The sequence below is a fragment of the Seriola dumerili genome, unplaced genomic scaffold (assembly GCF_002260705.1).
Source record: "Seriola dumerili isolate Sdu_G_001 unplaced genomic scaffold, Sdu_1.0 BDQW01000811.1, whole genome shotgun sequence".
In the NCBI taxonomy this organism is placed as follows: domain Eukaryota; kingdom Metazoa; phylum Chordata; class Actinopteri; order Carangiformes; family Carangidae; genus Seriola; species Seriola dumerili.
In genome coordinates, this window is record NW_019175066.1 from 610,330 (window position 1) to 633,344 (window position 23,015).

Sequence of the window (23,015 nt, forward strand, 5' to 3'; positions counted from 1 at the left end):
AATCACAATCATGAGAAGTCATTTGACCACGTGTATTTTTACTTTTATCATTTCTACATCTATCGATTTTTTATTTTTCTGGCAGTAATGATCTTCCATACAGAACCCACACACACACACACATACATATACACACACTCAGACACACACACACACATATGCACACACACACATATACACACACTCACACAAATCAAAAACTTCATTTTAATTATTTTACACAAAAACAAAAAAGACATTTTGTTTTCTCTCCCGCTGTGACGTCAGAAACTTTTTGGAATTTTTTGTTTGTTTGTTTTTACCAAAATAAAAGCTCTGATTTCATATAAAAAAGACCAGAGACACTCACAGCAGGAAGTTGGGAAACTTTTTTTTTTCTTTAAATAATATTTTCTGTTTTCTTAAAAAAAAAAAAAAGAAACAAAATAATTTGCATAATGAGCTGTGCTGCTTCAGGAATCTGTTCTACCCTGCAGGAATACTCTAACCCCCCCCCATAATATCTTGTCACATTATTTTGAAATTCGGAGATGCTGAGCAGTACTGAGGACGCACCAAGGAAGGAAGGAAGGAAGGAAAGAAGGAAGGCGATAGAGAAGTGCTCTGTGGTGGCTGAACAGACGGCGAGCTGATTTTTCCGTCACATTTGTCTCCTTGAACAGGAGTTAAGTCCATAGGTGAGGGGGTGGAGCTGCAGTCAGGTGGGAGCAGACTCCCTCCCCTCCCACACGGCCATATTTGAAGGAGTGACAGCATTCCCATCAGCCACTGCTGCGGTCGTTGAACTCTCACCTGAAGGGTTTTTACATTTATCCCCGTCGTGCCCTCAGAGCTAGCTGAGTAGGCGGAGTCTGTGGCCGAAGGGGGCGGGGTTGAGCAGGAGGAAGTGAGCGGGCGGGGCCTGGGTGGGCGTGTCATCACCTGCACTCCACAGCAACGGTGTTCTGAGTGGGCGAGGCCGAGGACGGACTCATACCTGTGTCTGAGGAGCCTGACGAGGTCGACGCCGTTGTGTTCGACACTGAAACAAAGATTTAAGAAACATTTCACCACGTGCTAATAACTAAATAACTTCTTCCCCTTTTCATGTTAGCTGTGTGACATCTGTGACACGCCACAGGAAGTCCAGACACACCACAGGAAGTCCTGACAGTTCGCTGTGGATTTAAACTGCTGTTTAATTTAGAGATGAGGTCAGATGAAGTGTTGTAATGTCAGCTACAGGGAGATGACGCTGTTCTCTCCGAGCCTGCATCAGTTCAGTTTCTGTCCGTCCAGACTACAACACAACCCCAGAGTTTTCAAAATAAAACAGGTCCAGCAGAGTTTGTGAATGTCTCAGTTTTAGTGGCTTGAAACTCTGGCGTCGTGTGGACGGAGGAAACCCGTTTTAAAATATAAACGTACTAGAGTGGGCGGAGCCTATACCCATCGTGTGTCTGAAGGGGGGCGGGGTTGAGCAGAAGGAAGTGAGCGTGCGGGTCTATAAAAATAAACCGGACGCCACTCACCTGCACAGAAATTCTGACCCCTGTACGAACATTTTGGAGACGCAGACGGTGAACAGGTGAACTGAAACTAGATTGTGGAAACTAAAGGTGAGTCAGTGACATCACAGGTGACTTACTGATCAAACCAGCTGTGTAATCAACACCTTTCAACTGCAAAAATATGAACCAACTCAGATCTGAAAATTCTTCAGTTACTTCAGCTACTGAGTCCAACTGAATCTCCACATTATTAAAATAATAAAACCAAACATTTCCCAGCATGCTCTTTGCTGCTCCTACCTTCTCTCTCCTTCTTTTTTAGCCTCTTCCTGCGTCTGTCGATGGAGGCGACCTCTGACTTCAGGGTCATGTAGTACTTCCTGATCTCCTGCAGCTTGTCCTGCAGGAAGGAGATCCTCTCTGTGCTTGACATGCTGTCCAACTCATCTGAGGAGGAAGAGGAGGAGGAGGAGGAGGAGGAGGAGGAGGAAGCTGTTACTTCTTCATTCATAATTCTGTCTCACCCCATTCAGACCAACACATCTCTGCCACCTCGCAGGTAGATGACTGTAAACATCCTTCACACTCACTTTAAACTGCAGCTCAGTCAGTTTCACTATTGATTCATCTGCTGATTATTTTAGAATGAATTGTTCTGGAGGTTCACACACAGAATTCAGCAACATTTACAAAGTCCACAAATTTATGTTTACAGCACTTTCCAGCTGTTTAAGAAAAAGATCTAATAATTTAAGTATTAATTATTAAACACGATGCAGATAAGAAGCAGAAAACAGATTCACATATGAATGGAACAGCGCTGACCAAACATTTTATAACTTTTTTTTTTTTTAGGAAACTGAATCTGCTGCAATTTAAGACTTTCACACGTGAAGACGCTCTGAGTCCAAGAGTCCAGGGCGACACCAAAGACATGTCACTGTCGTATATGGGCAAAAAAAAAAAAAAACATGAACCTCTCACAGTTCAGAAGCTGGAACCAGGTACGTTTTGACATTTTTGCTTCAATTATGACGTAAACAAAAACAATTATCAAACAGCTGCTGGTTAATTTTCTGTTGCGTTACCGAGCTGGAAGGTCCACTTGTACGTGCGCTGAGGGGAGGGAGACGGAGACGACAAACCAGGACAACGAGACTTCTGAGACTTGGACAGGGACGACAGACGAGACTGGTCCTCACTGTCGCTGCTGTGACCTGCGGCGAAGAGACAGGAAGTGTGGGCGGAGCATGAACCAGACTTCAGCTTCAACTGATTCAGAATCAGTGAAGATGACATTTAAAAAAAATCACTTGCTTCATTAAAGTCAACACAGACGAGAGCCATCACAATAATCAAACGTTAGGTTTCATGACAACTGAGCAAATTTCTGTCATCTGTTAAAGATGACCATGTGATGCAGTCAAAAGCTCCACAACAGTAAGTGGACCTTGAGCTTTGTTTTGTCAACTGCTGTTGATTGCAGTGTCAGGATCAAATTCACACACTTCTGTTGTGTAAATGATCCTGAACTGTGTCCATCCCCTGTGTGTGACCCGTTAGTGACATCATCTCTGACATCACACGCCGTCAGCTCACCTGCTCCGTTCTTCTCCACCTTCCCCGGCGTGCTCGGTCGTTTCTGGTTGCGTTTCTGTTTCTTGGCCGACGGGCTGGAGTTACAGTCCATCACCCTCTTCTGACCTGAGGGGTCAAAGTTCACACAGGTGACTCTCCCTCTCTCACAACAACAACAACAACAAACCAACCAGGCTGAGGAGTCTGATGAGTCAGCGTGACCCACAGGAGACCAGGTGACTCGCAGAGGCTATGCCAGGTAACGTTAGCTTCCTTGTTAGCTTAGCTACAAACAATGTAAACAACTACTCTGTTGCGTTTGTGTCCATGTTGTCTGTTTGTTGACATTTTGTATTATTTAAATTTAAGTTTATTTGGCTTCAGCTGTGAGAAGGAAGGCGCTCTGGATTCTGCCAAGGCAACGACACTAACGGCTTGGTGACCAGAAAAGAAATACGGCAGTGTGCGTCTGTGAATTTGGGGGGCGGAGCTTGTGTATTGTTTTGCTGCTGATATTAAACTTCATTCAGTTCTTCCGATTAATATCTGACTGACTCAGTCACATTCACTCATATCAGTCTGTTACCTGTGACACTGTTCACACCTCATACAGTCTGTGGTCTCACCTCTGTCCTTGTTCTCCTGCAGCGACAGCAGGGAGGTAGTGGAGGAGGAGGCGCTGCCATCAAACCCTGGGCTGGAGTCTCCCTCCTGCGCCCCCCTCGCTGCTCCTCTCTCCTCCTCGGTGGTGCTCCGGGCTGGGTGGAGCTCCTCGGGGCAGGGGGTGGAGCTGGGAGCGGCGGCCGGGAGGAAAGGCCTGACCTGAGTCTGTGGGAGGTGAGGGGTGTGGGGGGAAGGGAGGGAGGCATGGAGAAGGTGGGGCAGCGGGGGTGGAGCTTGTTGCTGCTCCCTCATCATCAGGAGGAGGTGCTCTGAGGAGGAGACGGGCTTCTCCTTCTCGTCGGGGTCATCCAGGTCCACCTCGTGGCAGACCAGCGCCTCAGGGCCGATCTGCGGCTCCAGCTCCTCAGCGGGGGAGGGGCCTGGGGCCTCTGGAGCGAGGGGAGGCGTCTGAGCACGCACCTCTGGCTCCTTCATGGCTCCACCTGCCAGACGTTCCTCTGACACCTCCCTCTGCACCTCCTCTGCTGGACGGGGCCAGTCCTCCGTCTTCACCACCCCCTCACTCCTCCTCTCTGAGCGGAGCGGTGAGGGGACGGGTTTAGGTGAAGCTCCGGCTGCTGTCTTGGGTGTAGGGGCGGGAGTTTTGGGGGAGGCGGCCTCCTCCTGTCTCTTGTCGGGGCGGAGCTTTTTGTCTGCTGCTCTCTGCTCTGCTGCTTTACGTTTGATCGCCACGCTGCTCCTCTCCTCAGGTAACCCCGCCTCCTCCTCCGCCTCCTCCTCCTCCTCTGTGGCGGAGTCGGTGTCTGAGTCCACTGCGGGACATTCAGGGGGGAGGTGCTCAGTGGGGAGGCAGCAGAGGACCACCATGGGCTCGTCCTGTCTCTTCAGGACGCCGCGAGGAGGAGACGACAGCGCCGTCGAGTGGGAGGGGCTGGTGGTGGGGCTGGGAGTACAGAGGGGGATTCTGGGAGGAGTTTCAGAGCCTGCCTCCCTGACATTGGCCCTGCGACCTTTGGCCCTGGGGGAGGACAGAGGAGTGCACCTGTCCTCCTCCTCTGCAGCAGGTAGAGGGGAGGACACCTGCTGCTGCTTCTCAGGAGACGTTTTGAGTTTGTCTGTGGCGGCGGGGGGAGGAGACATTTTATTAACCTTGTCGGGGGGAGGAGACTTCCTGCTGGGAGACATCTTGGCGAGAACTTCCTGTCCAAGAGACGTTTTGTTCTCCTTGTCCAGGTGAACCGGTGCCACCGTGGCCTCTTCTGCAGGCTCCTCCCCCTGCTCCGCCTCCTCCTTCTCTGACTGGCTCAGCACCTTGTCCACTTTCTCCTGAGGCATGCTGGGACATGGCAGTTCAGCGGCAGGAGGCTGACCTGTTGTTGCCGTGGCAACAGAGTCGTCAGCAGGCGTTGCAACGTTAGTAACCTCACTTGTCGTTGTCATCGTCGTCATCATCATCTCCTCCTTCACCTCCTTAACCTCCTCCTCCTCCTCCTCCTCCTCCCCCTCCTCCTGCTGTTCCTCCTCCTCCTCCTCCTCCTCCTGACAGGGTGGGGCTTCAGTCCTCCCTCGCCATGGCGACGGCTTTTTATCAGGCGGGTCTTCTGATTCGCTGTCGTCCGACGAGTTCCCAGAATCATCTGCAAGCAGAGGAACGGATTGGTCAGTTACTGATGATGAAACTGGTTCAACAACAGGAAGTAGAAGAAGACGGTTGTTTTTCTCACCGATGGACGCTCTGTCTGAGTCGTACATGCCCGACGTCCTCCTGGTTCTCCTGCGAGGAGTGTCTGCAGAGAGGAGACACGTCAGAGGACAGACAGGACACACACACACACACACACACACACACACACACACACACACACACACCAGATCACATGTGTATCAGCTGATTCTTTAGTTTCAGTGTCTTACTGTCTCCGTTGGCCATGTTGGACGATGTCTCCGTCCTGCTGCTCTTGCCGTTGGACCGTCCCTCGTTGCTGGGTGTTTTGGAGACGCTGCGTCCGGCTGAGCTGGTGGGCGTGGTTCTGATCTGAGGACGACCGCGCTTTGCTCCCGGCGGCTTCACCGGTGGCTTCTCTTCATCTCGGTCCTTCTCCACATCGTCTTTGTTCTGAGGAGACAGACGGCAGTGAGGACGGGGTTTCACTGTAGTTCCTGTTCTTCACAGCGTCATTATTATTTTTAGGGCGTGAGCACTGAACGGTCGGCACAGGTAACTTGCCAAGACGTACAAAAAAGCCTCTTGCACCCTCCCTAACCTAACAGGAAGTCAGCCATATTGAATTTACAAACTTCTCCTAGAAAATCATATCAACATCATATCTGCTCATTGTAATATTAAGACCGTGACCATCCGGCCTGTGGCAGGATGTTCCACCATGAAACAGGAAGTTCTTATAACTCCAGCACACCTTGTCCACACTGCACCAAACTTTATACGTTTGATAAGAGTCTCGGCCCGAAGACGTCTACATTGGTGTTGAGATTGGGCGCGGCAAAATGGCTCGAGGGCGACCCCTACAAAATTTCATCAAAGTAGCCCCCGCAGTACGTTTCACCTAGATGTATGAAAATTGGTAACCATGTGTAAGAAATGCAGATTTACAAAAAAACCTCTTGGAGCCATATCCTGAACCCAACCAGAAGTCCGCCATGAAACAGGAAGTTCTTATCACTCCAGAACACATTGTCCAAACTTGAGTTTCAGCCTGACGACATCGATATGTCAATATTCACTTATATGATCATAGCGCCACCTTATTACACCTGTACTCCTCCTGACAGGTTGACCACACCCACCTCAGATTTGGTCAGAATCTGCCTAAGACCACGACGAAAACTGAGTTTTTGTCAAACTGTGGCGGCGTTGTGAATTTCAATGAAGTTGCTATAACTAGAATATTTGCCCCAAACTTCACGTTTCACGATTGACGACAACCCCACAGACATCTGCACGCCAACATGACGTCAGTCACAGCGCCAACGTCTGAAAACAGGAAGTAAACCTTGAGTGACAATCACACCAGAGAAATCATGTGCAAACTGTGAAACTAACCCCGCCCCACCCTGCACCTCCCTGCTCCTGATTGGACAGTGAAGCTCATCAGGCTCTGGTCAGACAGCCAAGAGGAAGTGACATCACAGGACTTCAGTCCAGCATGCGAAACCTTTCTGGGCATCATCACACCCGGCCTTCGACGGGTCACGTGACCCACTGAGCTCACAGGAAACAGTTTGATGTGACATCTCACCTTCACCTTCTTCCTCTGTCTCTTCTTTGTTCCTTTCTCCGCGGGCCAGATGATCCTGTCAGCCTTCACCCATTCATCGTACCTGTGGAGCAGACACACCTGTCAGGACAGACTCCGCCCCAAACTCTACCTGGACAAGTATTACCCAAACAGACGAGAGTCAGAACCAGGAGTGAGGTCATCAACAGAGCGAAGCCTTCACCCTGTGAAGAGGGAGGAGGTGTGTGGTGACGAGTCTGAGCTCTTCACAGACACCTCCTCTCCGTCCTCAGTCGGAGCCGTGACTCAGACTCTTGGACCAGAACAGGTTCTGACCTGACGTTCCAGCCGTAGTAGTGGACCAGGTAGAACTGTTCTCCGTTGTCTATGTCCGTCTTCTTGATGTGAGCCTCGTAGATCTTCTGAGTCTTTCCTTTGCCGTACTTCACCCGCACCTTCGTCCCCGTCACAGAGTCTCCATCCTCCTCATCCTCACTCCTGACACACACACACACACACACACACACACACACACACACACACGTCAGTCCACAGAGGATCAAATTATGATTACACTCCCAAATATCACGCCGTCTTTAGGGCGCCATAACTGCACCTCAGTTTGAGTTAGAGAGCTGCAATTTTATCACATTAAACTAGAGAATCAGCTCTTTCCATCAAGTCCCTGTTTGTCCATGTGTGTCACCGTCTTCTGTCTATAACCTAATATGTAAAGTTAGATACGATTTGGACAGTCTCACGGTTGGTCTGGCACATTGCTGCTTTCTGTCTGTGTGTTTAGTGACGTCTAGAGTCACGTCACTGAATCAGACACTCCTATTGGCTCCAGTGGGTGCCGTCACGGCCAATCAGAGTATCTGATTAAGAGGCTTGGCTGTCAGTTGTTAAATACCCAAACTAAATGGGAGCAGTACTGTTTTATTCTGAGATCAGAGTGAAGAGAAGTTGTTTTAGGTTTATTCCACAGTGACAGAAAACAGAAGGATGTGAGCAGTCAGAGATTTAGAGCAGCTGAAGGTTTGGAGCTGATTTTTCAAGGAGAAGAAAAGAAACGATGATGAAAACTGCTCCAGAGAATGAGCAGAACTCAGGAACAGAAAGATAGAAAGAAAGGTGTGTTTTTGTTTAGTTTAATGAGCTATCACCTGTTACAGTGAGCACGAGTCTGGACTGAGTCACATGTTCTTTATATTCTTTTGCAATGACGATGAAAATACGATTTATCGGTCAGCAATAGTTAGAATCAGGTTAGGGAATTTATTATGTGTCTTCACAGCGAATGTAGTGTGTGTGTGTGTGTGTGTGGTGTGTGTGTGTGTGTGTGTGTGTGTGTGTGTGTGTGCTCTCTCAGACATAACTCGTCTTTTACCGGAAGGTTTACCGGCATTTAAAATAAAAAAAAATGCTTTTACTTGTTAATGTTGAGAGTTTCTAAACTGTGGAGCTGAAACTATTCTGATAAAGTAAAGATCATAACAGCTGCAGGTTCCCGCTCCTCTAATGTGACGTCGATGTAAACTGAATCTGTTTTTTTTCATTTTAGAGACAAAACGATCATTGATTGATCGTATTAATAGTAACTGCTGGTTTCAGCTGTGGTGTGGTATTAGTAGTAGTAGTTGTTGTTGTTGTTGTTGTTGTTGTTGTTGTTGTTGTGGTGAAGGATCTGATGCTTGTGGAGTCCTGACATCAGACACTGTTGTACATGAACCTCAGAACATCAAGTCAAAGTCTAAAAACACATTCAGCTCCAACTGTTAGTGTGTGTGTGTCGCTCTCACCTGTCCCCTCTCCTCCTTTCTCCCTCCTCCTCCTCATCATCATCTTCGTCCTCCTCCTCTTCCTCGGAGCCTTTCTCCGAGTCGTCCATTCTTCTGTTGCTGCGTCTCCTCACTTCCCTCTGCTCCTCACTGTTCTCTCCTCCTCTTTTCTCTGGTCTGGAGGACGGCTCTCTCTCCACCTTCAACTGACTCCCCACACACCTCCTCCTCCCCTGAGGAGAGACAGACAGCAGCAGGAGGGTCAGCTCGTTTAGAGACTGAAGTTATAAAGTTATAACTCAGTATTTAATCTGTCGAGTCGATTCAGAATCTACTCGCGATCAGAGACTGTAAATAAAGATGGACGTCGCCTCTGTGACGTCACCCACAGGTTTCTGAAGCTCAGAGTGAGCTGCTCTACCGTTGCTATTTTGGCAGTGTCTGACACCACCCCCTAACTTCCTGCTCATCCAAAAATGGACAAAGAGGAGGGGCGTGTGTGGAGCTGAGAGGTTTGTGGCAGGTATACGCTCACCTACCTGTCACTCAAAGAGGCCACGCCCTCAATCCTCCGTAACTTTAGTCCTTAATAAAATGTAAACAGGTGAGTTATATAAACAGGTGTCATGAAGGAGGAAATTAGTTCTAGAGGCCAAAACAGTTTTTGTACCAGGCTGTAAACATGTTTATTTCTGCTGTAAAGTTGGACATTTTAACATGGGAGTCTATGGGGACTGACTCACTGTTGGAGCCAGACTCTAGTGGTCATTAGAGGAACTGCAGCTGTTGGTTCTTCAGTGTTGATGCTTCAGTATCAATTTCAATCAAATACAATAAAAACTCAGTCCTAATGAAGCAGATCATTATACGAGTGAGTGTTAAACTAATAATTAATAATAACTCCAGATGTTTATTTCCAAACCTCTGATGAATATTTAGAGAAACACTCAGGACGTTGTTAAAGGCTGTAAATGAGTTTGTGTTTTATTTAAATGTCTCACCCTCGGTGACGACTGTCTCTCCTTCACCTCCTCCTTCTCGCTCTCACTCTCCGACTCCACCTCTTCCCTCTTGTCATCGACTGGCTCCGCCTTCACCTGCGGCGTGGAGGGCTCTTTGAGCTCCACCCCTGCCGTCTTCTGACTGGCCAGTGTGGTGGGAGGGCGGGGGTTGTTGTGATGGATGGTCCTGAAGGTGATGCAGGCGGAGCGGCAGTACTCCTCGAACCCGTACAGGTACCTGAGGACACGGAGGACACGGCTCAGAAAACCAGGAGAGTGACGGGAAATATCACGTCGTCTTTAGAGCGTCATGACTCCGCGATGGTCGGAGACAGAGACATGCTTTATTTCCCGATCTTAAACTAGAGAATCAGCTTTTGTTTTTAACAAGCCCCTGTTCATCTGCGTGAGTCACTGAACGATAGATCGATTCTCATGCGCCATCTTTAACGACGTCTACAGACACGTCACTTGGCTGTCAGTTTATTCCAGAGACAGAACAGACAGAAGGATGTGACCAGTCAGAGAGTTGGTGCAGCTGAAGGTTTGGATCTGTGCAAAATTCTGAGTTGAAGTTTTCTTTCCTTCTTTTATGGTTTGTAGCTTGTATTTATCTGTTTCTTGTTTTAATTTTATGGTCTATTAACCACTTTTATACTGTACAGAACTCTTTATTGAGTGACATATATAAATAGCTGAAGTTGTGCTGATTCTGAATCTGTGTAGCTCTTGACACAAATGACAACTTTATAAGGTAAAACAAAGAGAAAGTCTTATTGTGGACCACAGTCACGGCGTCTCATGACGACTGATGGAAATTGGTGGCAGTGGTTGAGGAAGTGAAGTCGTGTAATGAACAGAAACAATCGACTTCAGGTGAACACTTATTGATAAAAAAAAATAAGTGATGTGAGTGAGCAGCTGTGTTCTCTTACTTCCTGTAGGCCGTCTTAACGTTATAGGACGCAGCAGAGTTCAAGACAGGGATCCCCAGATCCATGTAGACCTGCTTCCACACCGTCCCCGACTCGATCTAAAACACACACACACACACACACACACACACACACACACACACACACACACACACACACACAGAAGAAGAGACAGTCAGTTCAAAGCTACATCACCTCCAGCTGTTTGTCTCTGTAATCAGCTGCGGTCAGACAGCCAAGAGGAAGTGACATCACAGGACTTCAGTCCAGCATGCGAAACCTTTCTCAGCATCATCACACCTTTCACAGTGTTAATATAGAACCCAGACCTGCTTTATAATCAAAGGACACATGGACATCTACATTTATACTATAATGGACCTTTAATTAACTCATATTGATCAATGTAATCTCTCACAGTGTCTCAGTTCATCAGTGAAGAGAGACGATAAATTGTTTTGACTCCTCGTCCTGAACTGTTGGACTGATCACCAGCTCAGATCAACAGTGACATCACAGATACACGATGTGCAGGGAGTGGATGTGAGTCAATGTTTGAGTGTGTCTTCAGCGAATCACTCTGCAGACAGACAGGTGGACAGACAGGTGGACAGACAGGGGGACAGACAGGGGGACAGACAGGGGGACAGGCCTCACCTTGTGGCAGCCTCCCAGGTGATAGACCAGTCTGAAGAGCTTGAAGAGGTTCAGGTCTTTATAACCCAACACTGGAGGTTTGTTGATGGGAGTCCCTGATAAACAGACAGAAGTTTTAAAAAGGAACAATTCAAACAGAATCAGTAACTTCTTTTAAATCACTTCTTAAAACTCATCTTTATAGACTTTTTATTGTCTTTTTAATCGTCTGTTTATCGTCTCCGTGTTGCCCTTTTATTGCTTTTACTGTGCGTTTTTATGCAGCATCTGCTCCCTCCAATTGTCCTTGTTTATATTGAAGCACATTATTTGTCTCTGTAACTCGACCTTATCGCTGTCCTGCTTCTGATTCATTTGTCAAAGCACTTTGTGAACTGTGTTTTTAAAAAGGTGCTATATAAATAAAGTTATTATTATTATTATTATTGTTATAAAACCCTTCAGGTAGGACAGGAAGTGGTTCCACAGGTGGATAAATCTGAGGGCCACGATGAGGAGCTGAAGAACCACCGTCCTAAACACCGTCATGAAACGTGATATTGCTCATCACATCCATCCCCCAACGCTGACCTCCACCACACCATCACTGCCGCCACCGTCACACAGGTCACAGCGACTCAGCGTCTCCGGTTCACCACGCAAACTTCGGGTAAATGTTATTCCAGCTGTCCGACACGTCGCCGCCCACCAGCGACGATGGGACATTTGTTCTGATGATACGTCTCATGAAACAACTCGACGACGACACACCCAAACCTTCCCGTGGCCAAACTCTGTGTCGCTTCGTACGAGTGGAATGTGTCTGCCTCGTTTACATAATGAGTCATGATGAGTCTCCAAATTGAGAAACAGATTCATTTTAAATGGATCACTTTAAACAAATATTGCCGTCTTTCTTTTGTACTCCGCTGCTCAGGGAGCTGCTCCACGCTCTCATTGTTTTTAACGTCAACAATAAGGGCTGAAAAAAAATTGATTCTCAGATTCAAATTGATCTTCACCTGAATAATCCAATATCGACTCATAAAATCCAGACATGGGTCTATACTCACTGAAGTATGTAAGACTGTAAAAGACTTCATGTCTGTAGCTGTAACCTCCGTCACCAGCCTTCCGTCTCGCACAACCAGATCAGGTCACATGATTTGCGAGAGACAACATGGCAGACGCAGCTACGGACAGATGAGCGGCTGCATTTCAAGAGCTGGACTAAAGCAACGCTACGTGCAGGATGTGAAGAAGACGCCGTGTGCAGCTGTTCACACACTCTGTCTACACTGTTGTCATGTTTAATGGAAAAGGAAATAATTTCCTTTGGGTCCCTTCCTAATGTAAACATTAACATTTTTAATAACACACCAGGTTACAGGAACAATTTACAGCATGAATCTCATTCATACCCAAGACAAATATGATCTAAAATGATGTTTTACAATAATAGAATCTGTTTCTCTTCTTTGATTAAGGAGAATACGTTGTGGTTAATTCCATCCATGATGCAGAAATTTTGAGAGCAAATAACATGTAAAATTTCCTTTTATTATTTTATCGTTGGTTTGATTTTCATTAATGCTTGTGGATAATCGTTTGTTGTATTTTAATTGATCAATCATGATGATAATCTTATATTAAAATATATTGTTTTTTTTCTCTCTGTTGCTGTAGTTTCCATCGTTAACAGTTTTATTGAATTGGGAAAAATGAATCAATAAACTATAATCATCATTTTAACTGTTTTTAAAAACATAGTTATTTAGTGTCTGTAACTCTAAACCCAGTCTGAGGCCCGCAGCCGACTCACCTCTGTCCTCCATGAACTTGTAGAGCTGCTGCAGGAAGTGGTCCCTCTCCTCCGGGTCCGGCTCCTCCTCCGGCTGAACACAAACACAGGTGGGTTAGGATCTGCCCCCCCCAGCAGGACGTCCTCACACAGCAGCCTCTCTCATCACACCCTCACCTCCTCCTTTATGAGCTTCTTCTTTTTCTTCTCGTCTTCGTCCTCCTCCTCTTCGTCACTCTCCTTCTCCTCTTCATCGTCCTCATCGTCGCTGGAGGACGAGTCCAGGATCTGACTCATGTCCATCTTCCACACATCTGGAACCTCCCTGCTCCTCAGGAACATCTGGGCTGCTTCAAAACCTGCAGGAGGAGGAGAGGGAAGATAGGCAGGGAGGAGTAAAGAAGAAGAAGGAGGAGGAATGAGAAGAGGAGAAAGAAAAGAGGGAGGAAGAGTAAGAGGAAGATGACAAAAGGGGGGGGTGAGGAGTAAAAGGAGGTGGAGGTCAAAAACAGAGGAGAAGCAGCAGTTGAAAAGTTTTAAGAGAAAAAGAAAAAAAGAGCTCTGGCTGTGAGTCAGTGGCCTGTTGCATTGTGGGGGTTTGTAGTGCCTCACCTCTCCTGCTGGAGAACTCGGACCTGGCGATGCTGATGGAGTTGACGGCGTGGACGTGTCTCCTCGCCACCGTGTGGCTGTGGGATGAATCAGGAGGAGGAGGGTGAGAGCGAGTTGATCAGTTTCTGATCAAACTGTCAAAGCTTCTGATCACAGATCAATAATAATAGAAACAAACTCACAACTTTGAGTCGCTGAACGATCTGACCAGACACTGATCCTTCTTCACCACCAGCTCATCGTTACAGCTCGGAGACACCACCTGCAGGACAGACACACACCTGCAGTCAGAGCGTGGTCATGTGACAGACAGGTGGAGGGGTGGGTGTGTGTGTGTGTGTGTGTGTGTGTGTGTGTGTGTGTGTGTGTGTGTGTGTGTGTGTGTGTGTGTGTGTGTGTGTGTGTGTGTGTGTGTGTGTGTGTTTACCAGAGCCAGGTACCAGCTGCTGGGCTCCTCCTCATCCTCGATGCTGCAGACCTTCCCCAGCAGCTCGTCGTTCAGCCTCCTCCTGTCCTCCTCCTCATCCTCACTGGACGAAGACTCGTTCTCCTCATCAGCCCTGAGAGAGAGAGAGAGAGAGAGAGAGAGAGAGAGAGAGAGAGAGAGAGACAGAAAGAGAGAGAGAGAGGACAGAGAGAGAGAGAGAGAGAGAGAAATCCCTTCAATTTAATTAGGTTCCACTTTCAACATTTAACGAAGGGTTGAAAACCACCATCTCTCCCGACAGGGTGTGAACGTATCACTGTATACGTACAAACATTTCATATACTCTTCCCTGGTGGAATTAGTTTTGCTTGTACACGTGTTGTGTGTGTTGCATGTAAGCAGAGTTTAAATACATGAAACTCACACAGCCTGGGAGGAACGCCGTCCACCACGGTTTGACTTCTTGCCCATGACCGGCGTGCCGAAATGCTCCGGGTTTGTCAACGGCAGCTGGTCCAAAGTCTGAGAGCGACAGAGCATGATGAACACGTATATTTTAATCTTTATGGTCTTACATTGAGACGACTTTAGATATTTGTTAAGTTGAAAGACTTTCTGGTGGAAGGATACAGGCAGTACAAATAGCAGTGGTAGTACAGACAAGTAGTCCCTCTCTCCGTGTGTGTGACTCACCTCACTCTCTGCAAAATGTCTCTCTCCCTTCAGACACAGAGACGTACGACGGAGAGTCTTCTCATCTCCATCATCAAACACTGAAACACACAAACACACTCCAGTTATCACAGTCCAACAATCAGTGTGAAGGTCAACTGGCAGGGGATTGGTCAGACAGCCAAGAGAAGATGTGACATCACATGACATCATCAGCTCATTGAGCGAAACCTTTTCTCAGCATCATCATTCCTCCCCGACAGCCAATCACACCACGTCCACAGACAGCCAATCACAACACGACGTCCACAGACAGCCAATCACAACACGCCCACAGACAGCCAATCACAACACGTCCACAGACAGCCAATCACAACACGACGTCCACAGACAGCCAATCACAACACGCCCACAGACAGCCAATCACAACACGACGTCTACAGACAGCCAATCACAACACGTCCACAGACAACCAATCACAACACGACGTCTACAGACAGCAGATTTTGTTAAAGCCAATCAGATTCAGCGATGCTTTGAGCTACATGCTAACAGCATGCTAACATGCTCAAAATGACAATGCTAACATGCATACGTGCAGCAGGTATAATGTTTAACATGTTCACCACGTTAGTACAGATATGATGTAATACACACACACTCAGTGGTGAGTATGGACCAATCAGCAGACACTCACCCACAGTGTAGAGACTGGCGTCTGTCAGCTTACTGATGACGGCCTCGCTGGATAAACCCTCGTTGGTCTTCACCTCCACAGTGGAGCCCACCTGAACCAATCACAGCGTCAGGCTCACGACACGTTTTCTTTTTACTCAGAACATGTTTACTCCATAATGATGAGGAAAATTTTAAAAACACACAACAACAACAACAACAACAACAGTCTTCACACACACACACACACACACGATTTAACACAATGTGTCACATTCAGTTTTCTTTCTTTAAATTTCCGTATGAACTGAATTCACGAGGAGGCACAGATCACCTGTCATATCAGTCAAACCTGAACACAGACACTCATCATCATCATCTTACCCTCAGAGGTCCTTTCACCTGGTCGTCCTGCACCACCTGGGACGTGCTTTCACCTTTTAGAGTCACCTGGAGAGAGAGAGAGCGAGCGACAGACGGAGACAGAGAGAGAGAGAGAGAGACAGAGAGAGAGACAGAGAGAGAGAGTCAGTATTCCAGTTTACAGAGTGAGAGATTCACAGCTCATCACTTCAGGATGTAGTGAAACACACGACTAACCAACACTGACTTTAACTCGAGCTGTCCGGCTTCCTTCGGACTTCCTGCTGTCAAAATAAAACTTTCCTTCACACGTCTAAATTAAATATTTTAAAACACTTCCTTCCCTCCAACACTTCACCCAGAGCTGGCGCTATTTTTTCTCACTTCATTCAGAAACGACTAACTGACGGGTCACAGCTGAGGATTGGTCAGATAGCCAAGAGAAGATGTGACATCACGTGACATCATCAGGTCATTGAGCAAAACCTTTTCTCAGCATCATCACTGCTCCCCGACAGCCAATCAGGACGTCAGCAGCCTTCACCTCCACGATCAGTGTTCGACACCGAAGTATAACTAATGATCAGCCACTAACTAATATTTTCATTATCAATTAATCAACATTAATAAACGGTTGGTTTATAAAAAGTCAAAGAGATGTGGAGAAATACTCCAGTGAGGTGAAAACCTGAAGAGATTCAGTTCAGAACAATATGACAAAAAGAGAAACTCCTGCAGCTTGAGAACCTGAGACTGTTTCACACTTTAGTTTGTAAATAACTAATTATCTAGAGAGATTTTTTTTTTGATTAAGTAATCAATTAATAAACAAATTGTTTCAGCTCTACTAATGATTATTGTTATTAAGCGATAACTGTTGCAGGAGCTCTGCACTCAACAAATTCAGGCTGTACCTGAGTGACAGGCGTAAACACTGATCCCTGGACTCGAACTGAGGCTCCGCCCACACTGATCGCTCAAATAAATGACTAACAGAGAGAGGCAGCCATGTTACATGTCTCATGTCTGGACAGGACATGCCACCAGCTGGTGACGGTCAGCTCAGGCTCCGCCCACACTGATCCATTTTAACATGGCGGGAGAAAGAAGAAGATGATGGTGATGATGCTGACTTTAAAACTGCAGCTGAAATCGTGGTTGTGGTTGAATTCAGGAATAACGTCGCTGCATCACCTGCTCTGACTGGCTTCTTCTCCATGGCAACAGCAGCTGAGGCTCATGGGTGTTGAAGTATTTAGAGAAAAAAAAAAAAGAGTTTCTGTGTGTAACATCGATGATAATAGAAACAACTTCAGTTTTCTGACTGCGTAGTCCTTGTGAAGACTGGTCGACTGTTTCTGAGCAGGAAGTGTCTGATGAAGACGGACACGCTGGTCCAGACTTCGGGTCAGTGTGCACTCCACGACTGGACGCTTCAGTCGAGATCACACATCACTGACGTCTCAGGTCTGCTGTGGACTCAGAGTCTGAGTCAGGGTTTTTTTTTTTTTTTTAAACAGAGCAAAATAAATCACACTGCAGCTGTTCCAGACACGCAGGGAACAGAGATCAGACGCACTTTGTTGTTTATGTGACAGAGGATTCAGACGACCTGCTCGGGTCTGAACGTGGACTTCCTGTCTGCGGGTGAACCTGGTTCCTGTGGGTCTTACCTTGACCTTCACCATGCGCTTCACGGTCTTGATCTTGGCCTCGCAGAAGGCTCCTCTGTACTTGGCACTGACATCCGTCCCCACTGTCAGGTAGGCAGGCTCATCTGCTGCCTGAAACACACACACACACACACACACACACACATCAGTAACATCAGGATACACATACATCAGTAACATCAAGATACACACACACACACACACATACACACACACTGAAGCTGCTGTCTTTCTGCAATGAGCTTGTCTCTGTCTCTTTAGTCATTGTATCATAGTTAGCAGCTATCATTAGCTTCACAACAGCAGACAGGCTAACGCTGCTGATGTCTCCTCCATCTCCAACAGTGTGGTCTGATTCATATTTAAGCTTTCATCAATAACTCTGATTAGAAGTGTTTTGTCTGTAAAATGGCGGATGTGATGTGTTGGTCAACAACAGTCCAAACCCTTGAGACGTTCAGTTCACCATGATTCAAATCATCACATCTGACGAACTGGAACCAGAAAAAGTTCATTATTACAATAGTTTCAGATTGATTCCTTGTTGATTGACTGATCAATTAATGGTTGTAGCGACAGTCTGAAGTCGTCACTGAGACCTGAGGTGTTTCAGTTGCAGGATCGAATCAACAATCGAACTAAGGCAGCTGAACATAAACACACCTGAGCGACCGACATGTTGAAAGGTGAAGTCAGACCTGGTCTAAAGGGGACGATGAACGCACCGGATATCGTTCAGTTAGAGATCACGAGACCAAACTATCCTCCTCCTGTGTTTAGAAATAAAACTTTTCATTTCAGGATTTTAGACTTTGAAAAACTTGTAACTCAAGAGTCAGTTTCAGTTGAATTGTTTTGCATCTCTTCTCTTGGACGTGAGCGAGAAATCAGCCTTCTCCTGTAGAGAGCAGGTTTCTGGTTCATGTTTAAGTCGTCAGATCAGTGGAGAAAACCCGACTGTGACCCGGTTACTGATGAATTTAGTCCCAACTCTGATACTTGTCATTTAATTTCCTATCCGTGCGAACATGTCCCACTGTGGAGACATGTGACCACTTTCACCTGAACCAGAGTAGAAGGACACTTACTACTACTACAGTCTCAGGCTGCGTCCACACCACTACGATTTTATTTTAAAACAGCGTTTTCAAACGCAAACTATCTCCTTTCAGACTAACACCTGAAAACACGCACATACATATGACCATTCACCTACACTGAGCATGTGCGAGCCAGTGTAAACAGGAAGTAGAGTGTCTACTCTGCAGTAGAGGAACAGCAAAGACAGTTGTAGCGTTAAAATAGAGAATGTAAGTGAACAACAGCTGCAAAGACAACAAGGTCAGTAACACTGTAATTCATCATCATGTTGTATTCACCAATGGTAGTCCAGGCTGATGAGAGCCAATCAGGAGAGACCATGGGTGTCTACATCATCGTTTCCAAAGGTCTCAGTTTCTGTCCGTCCAGATTACAACACAAGCCCAGAGCTTTCAAAATAAAACAGGTCCAGCAGCATTTCCAAAAGTCTTCAGAGGAGTGTGGACGGGAGGCGAAAACGTAGCAAAAGAGATGCGTTTTAAAACGGAAACGTAGTAGTGGTGAAGTTGTTTTATTAAAATCCACAGCACTTGAGACTCGAATAGATATGGTTTGTCCAGAAAGTCTCTAGATTTGTTACAAGGTGCTTTTGTGCAAAAAAAAAAAAAAAAAGATTCTCTAAATTTGTCAACACTGCAGCTGTGAACGCCCCCGAATAGAAACTGTCTGTGCCGATTCATTTTGAAAGAGAAATGGCCAATGGGGAAACACCAACACTCGACCAGCCGACGAATGGATTAACCTAGTGACTCAACTCTGTCACTCAGTCAGTCAGTGACACTCGTTTTTATTGGTCTGGCCCTGCTGTTGCAGTTCAGCCAGAAACCAGGAGGTTCAGTGATCGTTTGTGGAAACTTCAAATCATGTAAATGACTTAACAAACTGCATCATCACACAAGTTAAACATCAGAGCTTAAATGTTTTGCCACAGAAGCATCAGGCTAATGTGCTGCTACAACACCGTGAGCTTGAAGTACTAAATCTTAGTTAGTTAGTTACAGATGGTCTGTTTTTGAATGCGGTATCTGTGGTGGACGTAGTGGTGTCAGGTCACATGATCCCCTCATATATGCTGTTTGAACCAGGACCGAGACTTTTACTTGTGTTTACAAGAACCAGCAACAGTGAACAGGCGTTCAGAGACAAAACAGGAAATTGAACAAAAAGATAAATAAAGGGCTAAATAGGTTCAACAATTATTTCTGACCACCGAACAGCCAATAGGATTGCCCTTCATTCCTGATGTCAGCGACCTTCTGGTGACATCACTCTGTAGTCAACGTGAAGCTGCGGGTGTTATGCTTCATTTGGTCACCAGAGAAACTCAGACCCATGGAGTCAGTACTGATCCTGATAATATTCTGTCTGCTGTCACGCGTCTCTGGTTCTGTGTTCTTATTTAGTCATCAGGTTATTATCACGTGATGAGTTCAGCAACTCAGAGAGAAGAGTAAATAACACACATATCACTGAAGTCTGGAAGCAGTAATATTTCTCCCGACCTTTACTTTGGAGGGTTCAGACACTGGAAGTGTTTTGCTGAATCTGACACTGTGTGGAAAAGCAGTGTAACGACCCAGGTACAGTTTTCTTTTACCTTATCTGAGTATTGATGTGTCTGTTTACGGCGGCTCAGTGAGTCAAACTGATGCTGAGGTATAAGCTGGACAGAGTTTAACTAAACTGAACCCAGTCTGATTCTCCAGATGAATGGGCCTGTCTGTTTATATTTGTTTCCTTCAGGGCAGATTAATGAGTGCTGTTGGAGTCTCCATCAGTCTGCACAGGAGCTTGTTATGTTTGTTTAACTAGTTATGGCGTGAGCTGGATGCAGTCCCAGTTTGTTCAATAATCACTTTTACATTTAAGACTTCTGTGGTAATAACTGCATCTCAGTCACATAAATAAATAAGCTGCTGTTTTCCTCAAAAATAAACACAAACGAAACTGAGTAATGTGGCTGCTAGTTCAACACACCATCTTTCCTCTGCTACACTGTGAAGGATCATTTTATCAGTTTCACAAGGTGCATCGTGAGACCTGAACTGAAACTAAGATGCAACCAGATAAGTGACGTGCTTTCATTAACTGTCTTTGTCTGAGTCTTGGGATGCAGCTGAACCCTTCAGAAATTATCAAGATGCTCTCTTGTTGTACAGCAGAGGGAATGAATATATCTAGTAGTGGCAAGACATATGTGTCTTTGAGGATTAGGGATGGAGCTAATAATTATTTTCAATATCAATTAATCTGCAGATGACTTCCTTGTAAATTTTTTTGTCTATAAAATGTCAGAAAATAGTGAAAAAGCCCAAGATGAAATATTCAAATTGCTTGTTTTATCTGACCAAAGATACTAATTTACTGTCATGAATAAAAACAAGCATCAAACGCTCAGCTGTGAGAATGGGACAGGCACACATTTGACATTTATGCTTGAAAAGTGTCTAAAACCATTAATCTTTCATCAACAGCTGACACACAGATTCATCGGCTGATTGTCTGAGCCTTATTTAGAATAATGGACATGGTGTACTTTGATGAAAACAGTGGCTCATTACTGTGACACCAATGTGATCATCAACCCAGACGCCTCCGATGTAAAATGATAAAACAAGCTGGAAGTAAACTGGACAGAGACGAGGCTCTTAACTGGAAAGACACCAGTACACGGCCATCAGAGCCCAGTTTAACTGATCAGGAGCTGGTTCCAGCTGGATAGTGCGTAGACATGGAGCTCAGAGTGGGAACATTATCTTCAGTTTGTGTCGCAGGTCAATCACTCACCTTCATCTTTACGGCTATTTGAGGGAGTCCAGCTCGAAAGACTGTGGATCTCTGAAAGACACAAACAGGACGGGACCTGTGGTTAAAGTTGGCGGAACAACAGAGGACAGACAGGGGCAGTGTCAAACTGTCCTGAGGTTGTAAAATAATGCTAAGCTAACCAACTAGCCTCTCACTTATGTTAGCTCAGGCATTCTTGTGTGGCTCGTTGCAGCCCCCCTCCCACCCCCTCTATGCCCGGATCAGATCAAATATGTGGCACCAACAGCTCACACTAACTCGGCTAACAACAGTTACTTGGACTGAACATGGAGCCGCCAGTTCCAGCGGGTTGGAGGTTACGGCGGGTCGGTGAAGGGGCACAGGGCGGCAGCGGATCAGGACGAGCCGGAGCGCTCCTTCCCGCTCCGCTCCCAGCTCCTCTGAGTCACGTCGCCATCACAGCTCGCCATGTCAGCTCAGCTAGCTCGGCTAACTTTACCCCTCCTCCCCCGAAACCGCCTGCTATCAACCAGCTGCCGGGGGGGGAGAGTCCCGGTCACCGCTACTCAACCGAGTCCCAACCCGAACAAAATCCAAACAACGACCATTTGCCGCAAGGAGAACGGAGGAGCGAGCGGGGTCTTCACTCTCCGGTCCGGAGCTAAATTTAGCTAGTTGGCTAACTAGCGACTCAACTAGCTAGTTTGTGGATCATATGGCGATTTAAACCGTCTGCTAACAGCGGAGCGGGCTCGGCCAGCGACAACATTAGCGCCCGATTGGAGGATAAACTAAGTTTCTATCAAACCAAACGAGAATCTGTGACAGTCGACGGAACAAAAACTGTTGTGGATTTATTTATTTAATAAATGTCTGTTCCACAAAGGCGCCGGAGCTTCACATTTCTTCACTGCAAAAACAAGCCGACTGCCGCTGCCATTCAATCCACAGCCCGCTTGGTACAACAGCGACTGACTGGAAACCTCCTGGTGACATCCACCCGGCTTCCTGTCCCTGATGTACCGATAATTTCACTCGTTAAAAGTTTTAGTTTGGTTCGGGGCAGAATACTGAGGTTTTTATACTTACATACGCGGCCGCGGCTGCTTCCCCTCTCTCGGGCTGCAAAGCGATTCACGAACAACAAGCTGTTGAGCCCGAGCTCTGTTTCCCGACCCGCGATTGGCTGCGGTGACAGCGGTAGTCCCAACGAAGAAATGCGATTGGTCGAGCGATTCCACGATTTTAATAGGACATACCTCTTCTGGTGTCGCCACTGGTCGATACGAACGCGGCGCCACGAGGGAAATGACGGCATCGGCTGGGTAGTGGTCCAATCAGAAACGAGTTCAAAAGAAAAACCCGCCACTGGAGATCACAATTGGCCTCGTGCGTTTTGTTCCCAACAGCGGCGCGTCGCCATTGGCTGAGCGGGCTTCCTTGTCTGTACGGACAGTGTAGGAAGCCCTGCCCCATACGTGCTGGAGATTTGACCACAAAACTCCGTTCAAAAATCGCCAGAGTTAATATTTCCATGTTTATCGATGCGACTGTGTAAGTGATAGAAAATAACTTAATACAATTTGAAAACCACCGGAACTCCCAGTATATCTGCTCACAAAGCATCAGTTAAATTACCCC

The 23,015-nt window shown here is 46.5% G+C and overlaps 1 protein-coding gene across 1 annotated transcript; it reads right to left on the minus strand.

Annotated features, from left to right (window-relative positions):
• Positions 1-182: 182 nt before the first annotated feature.
• On the minus strand, positions 183-22,499 carry arid4a (AT-rich interaction domain 4A). The gene is made up of 25 exons (XM_022766140.1): positions 22,464-22,499; positions 21,393-21,443; positions 17,505-17,615; positions 15,853-15,918; positions 15,491-15,581; positions 14,815-14,894; positions 14,546-14,643; positions 14,122-14,254; positions 13,877-13,956; positions 13,695-13,771; positions 13,260-13,441; positions 13,104-13,176; positions 11,303-11,397; positions 10,646-10,743; positions 9,711-9,948; positions 8,731-8,942; positions 7,265-7,426; positions 6,950-7,031; positions 5,607-5,808; positions 5,417-5,479; positions 3,695-5,329; positions 3,090-3,194; positions 2,579-2,707; positions 1,791-1,937; positions 183-1,021 (listed from the first exon to the last, which is right to left on the minus strand). Exons 2-25 carry the CDS (start codon positions 21,396-21,398, stop codon positions 918-920), a joined length of 4,269 nt encoding a protein of 1,422 aa, XP_022621861.1. The 5' UTR covers positions 21,399-21,443; positions 22,464-22,499; the 3' UTR covers positions 183-917.
• Positions 22,500-23,015: the final 516 nt, after the last annotated feature.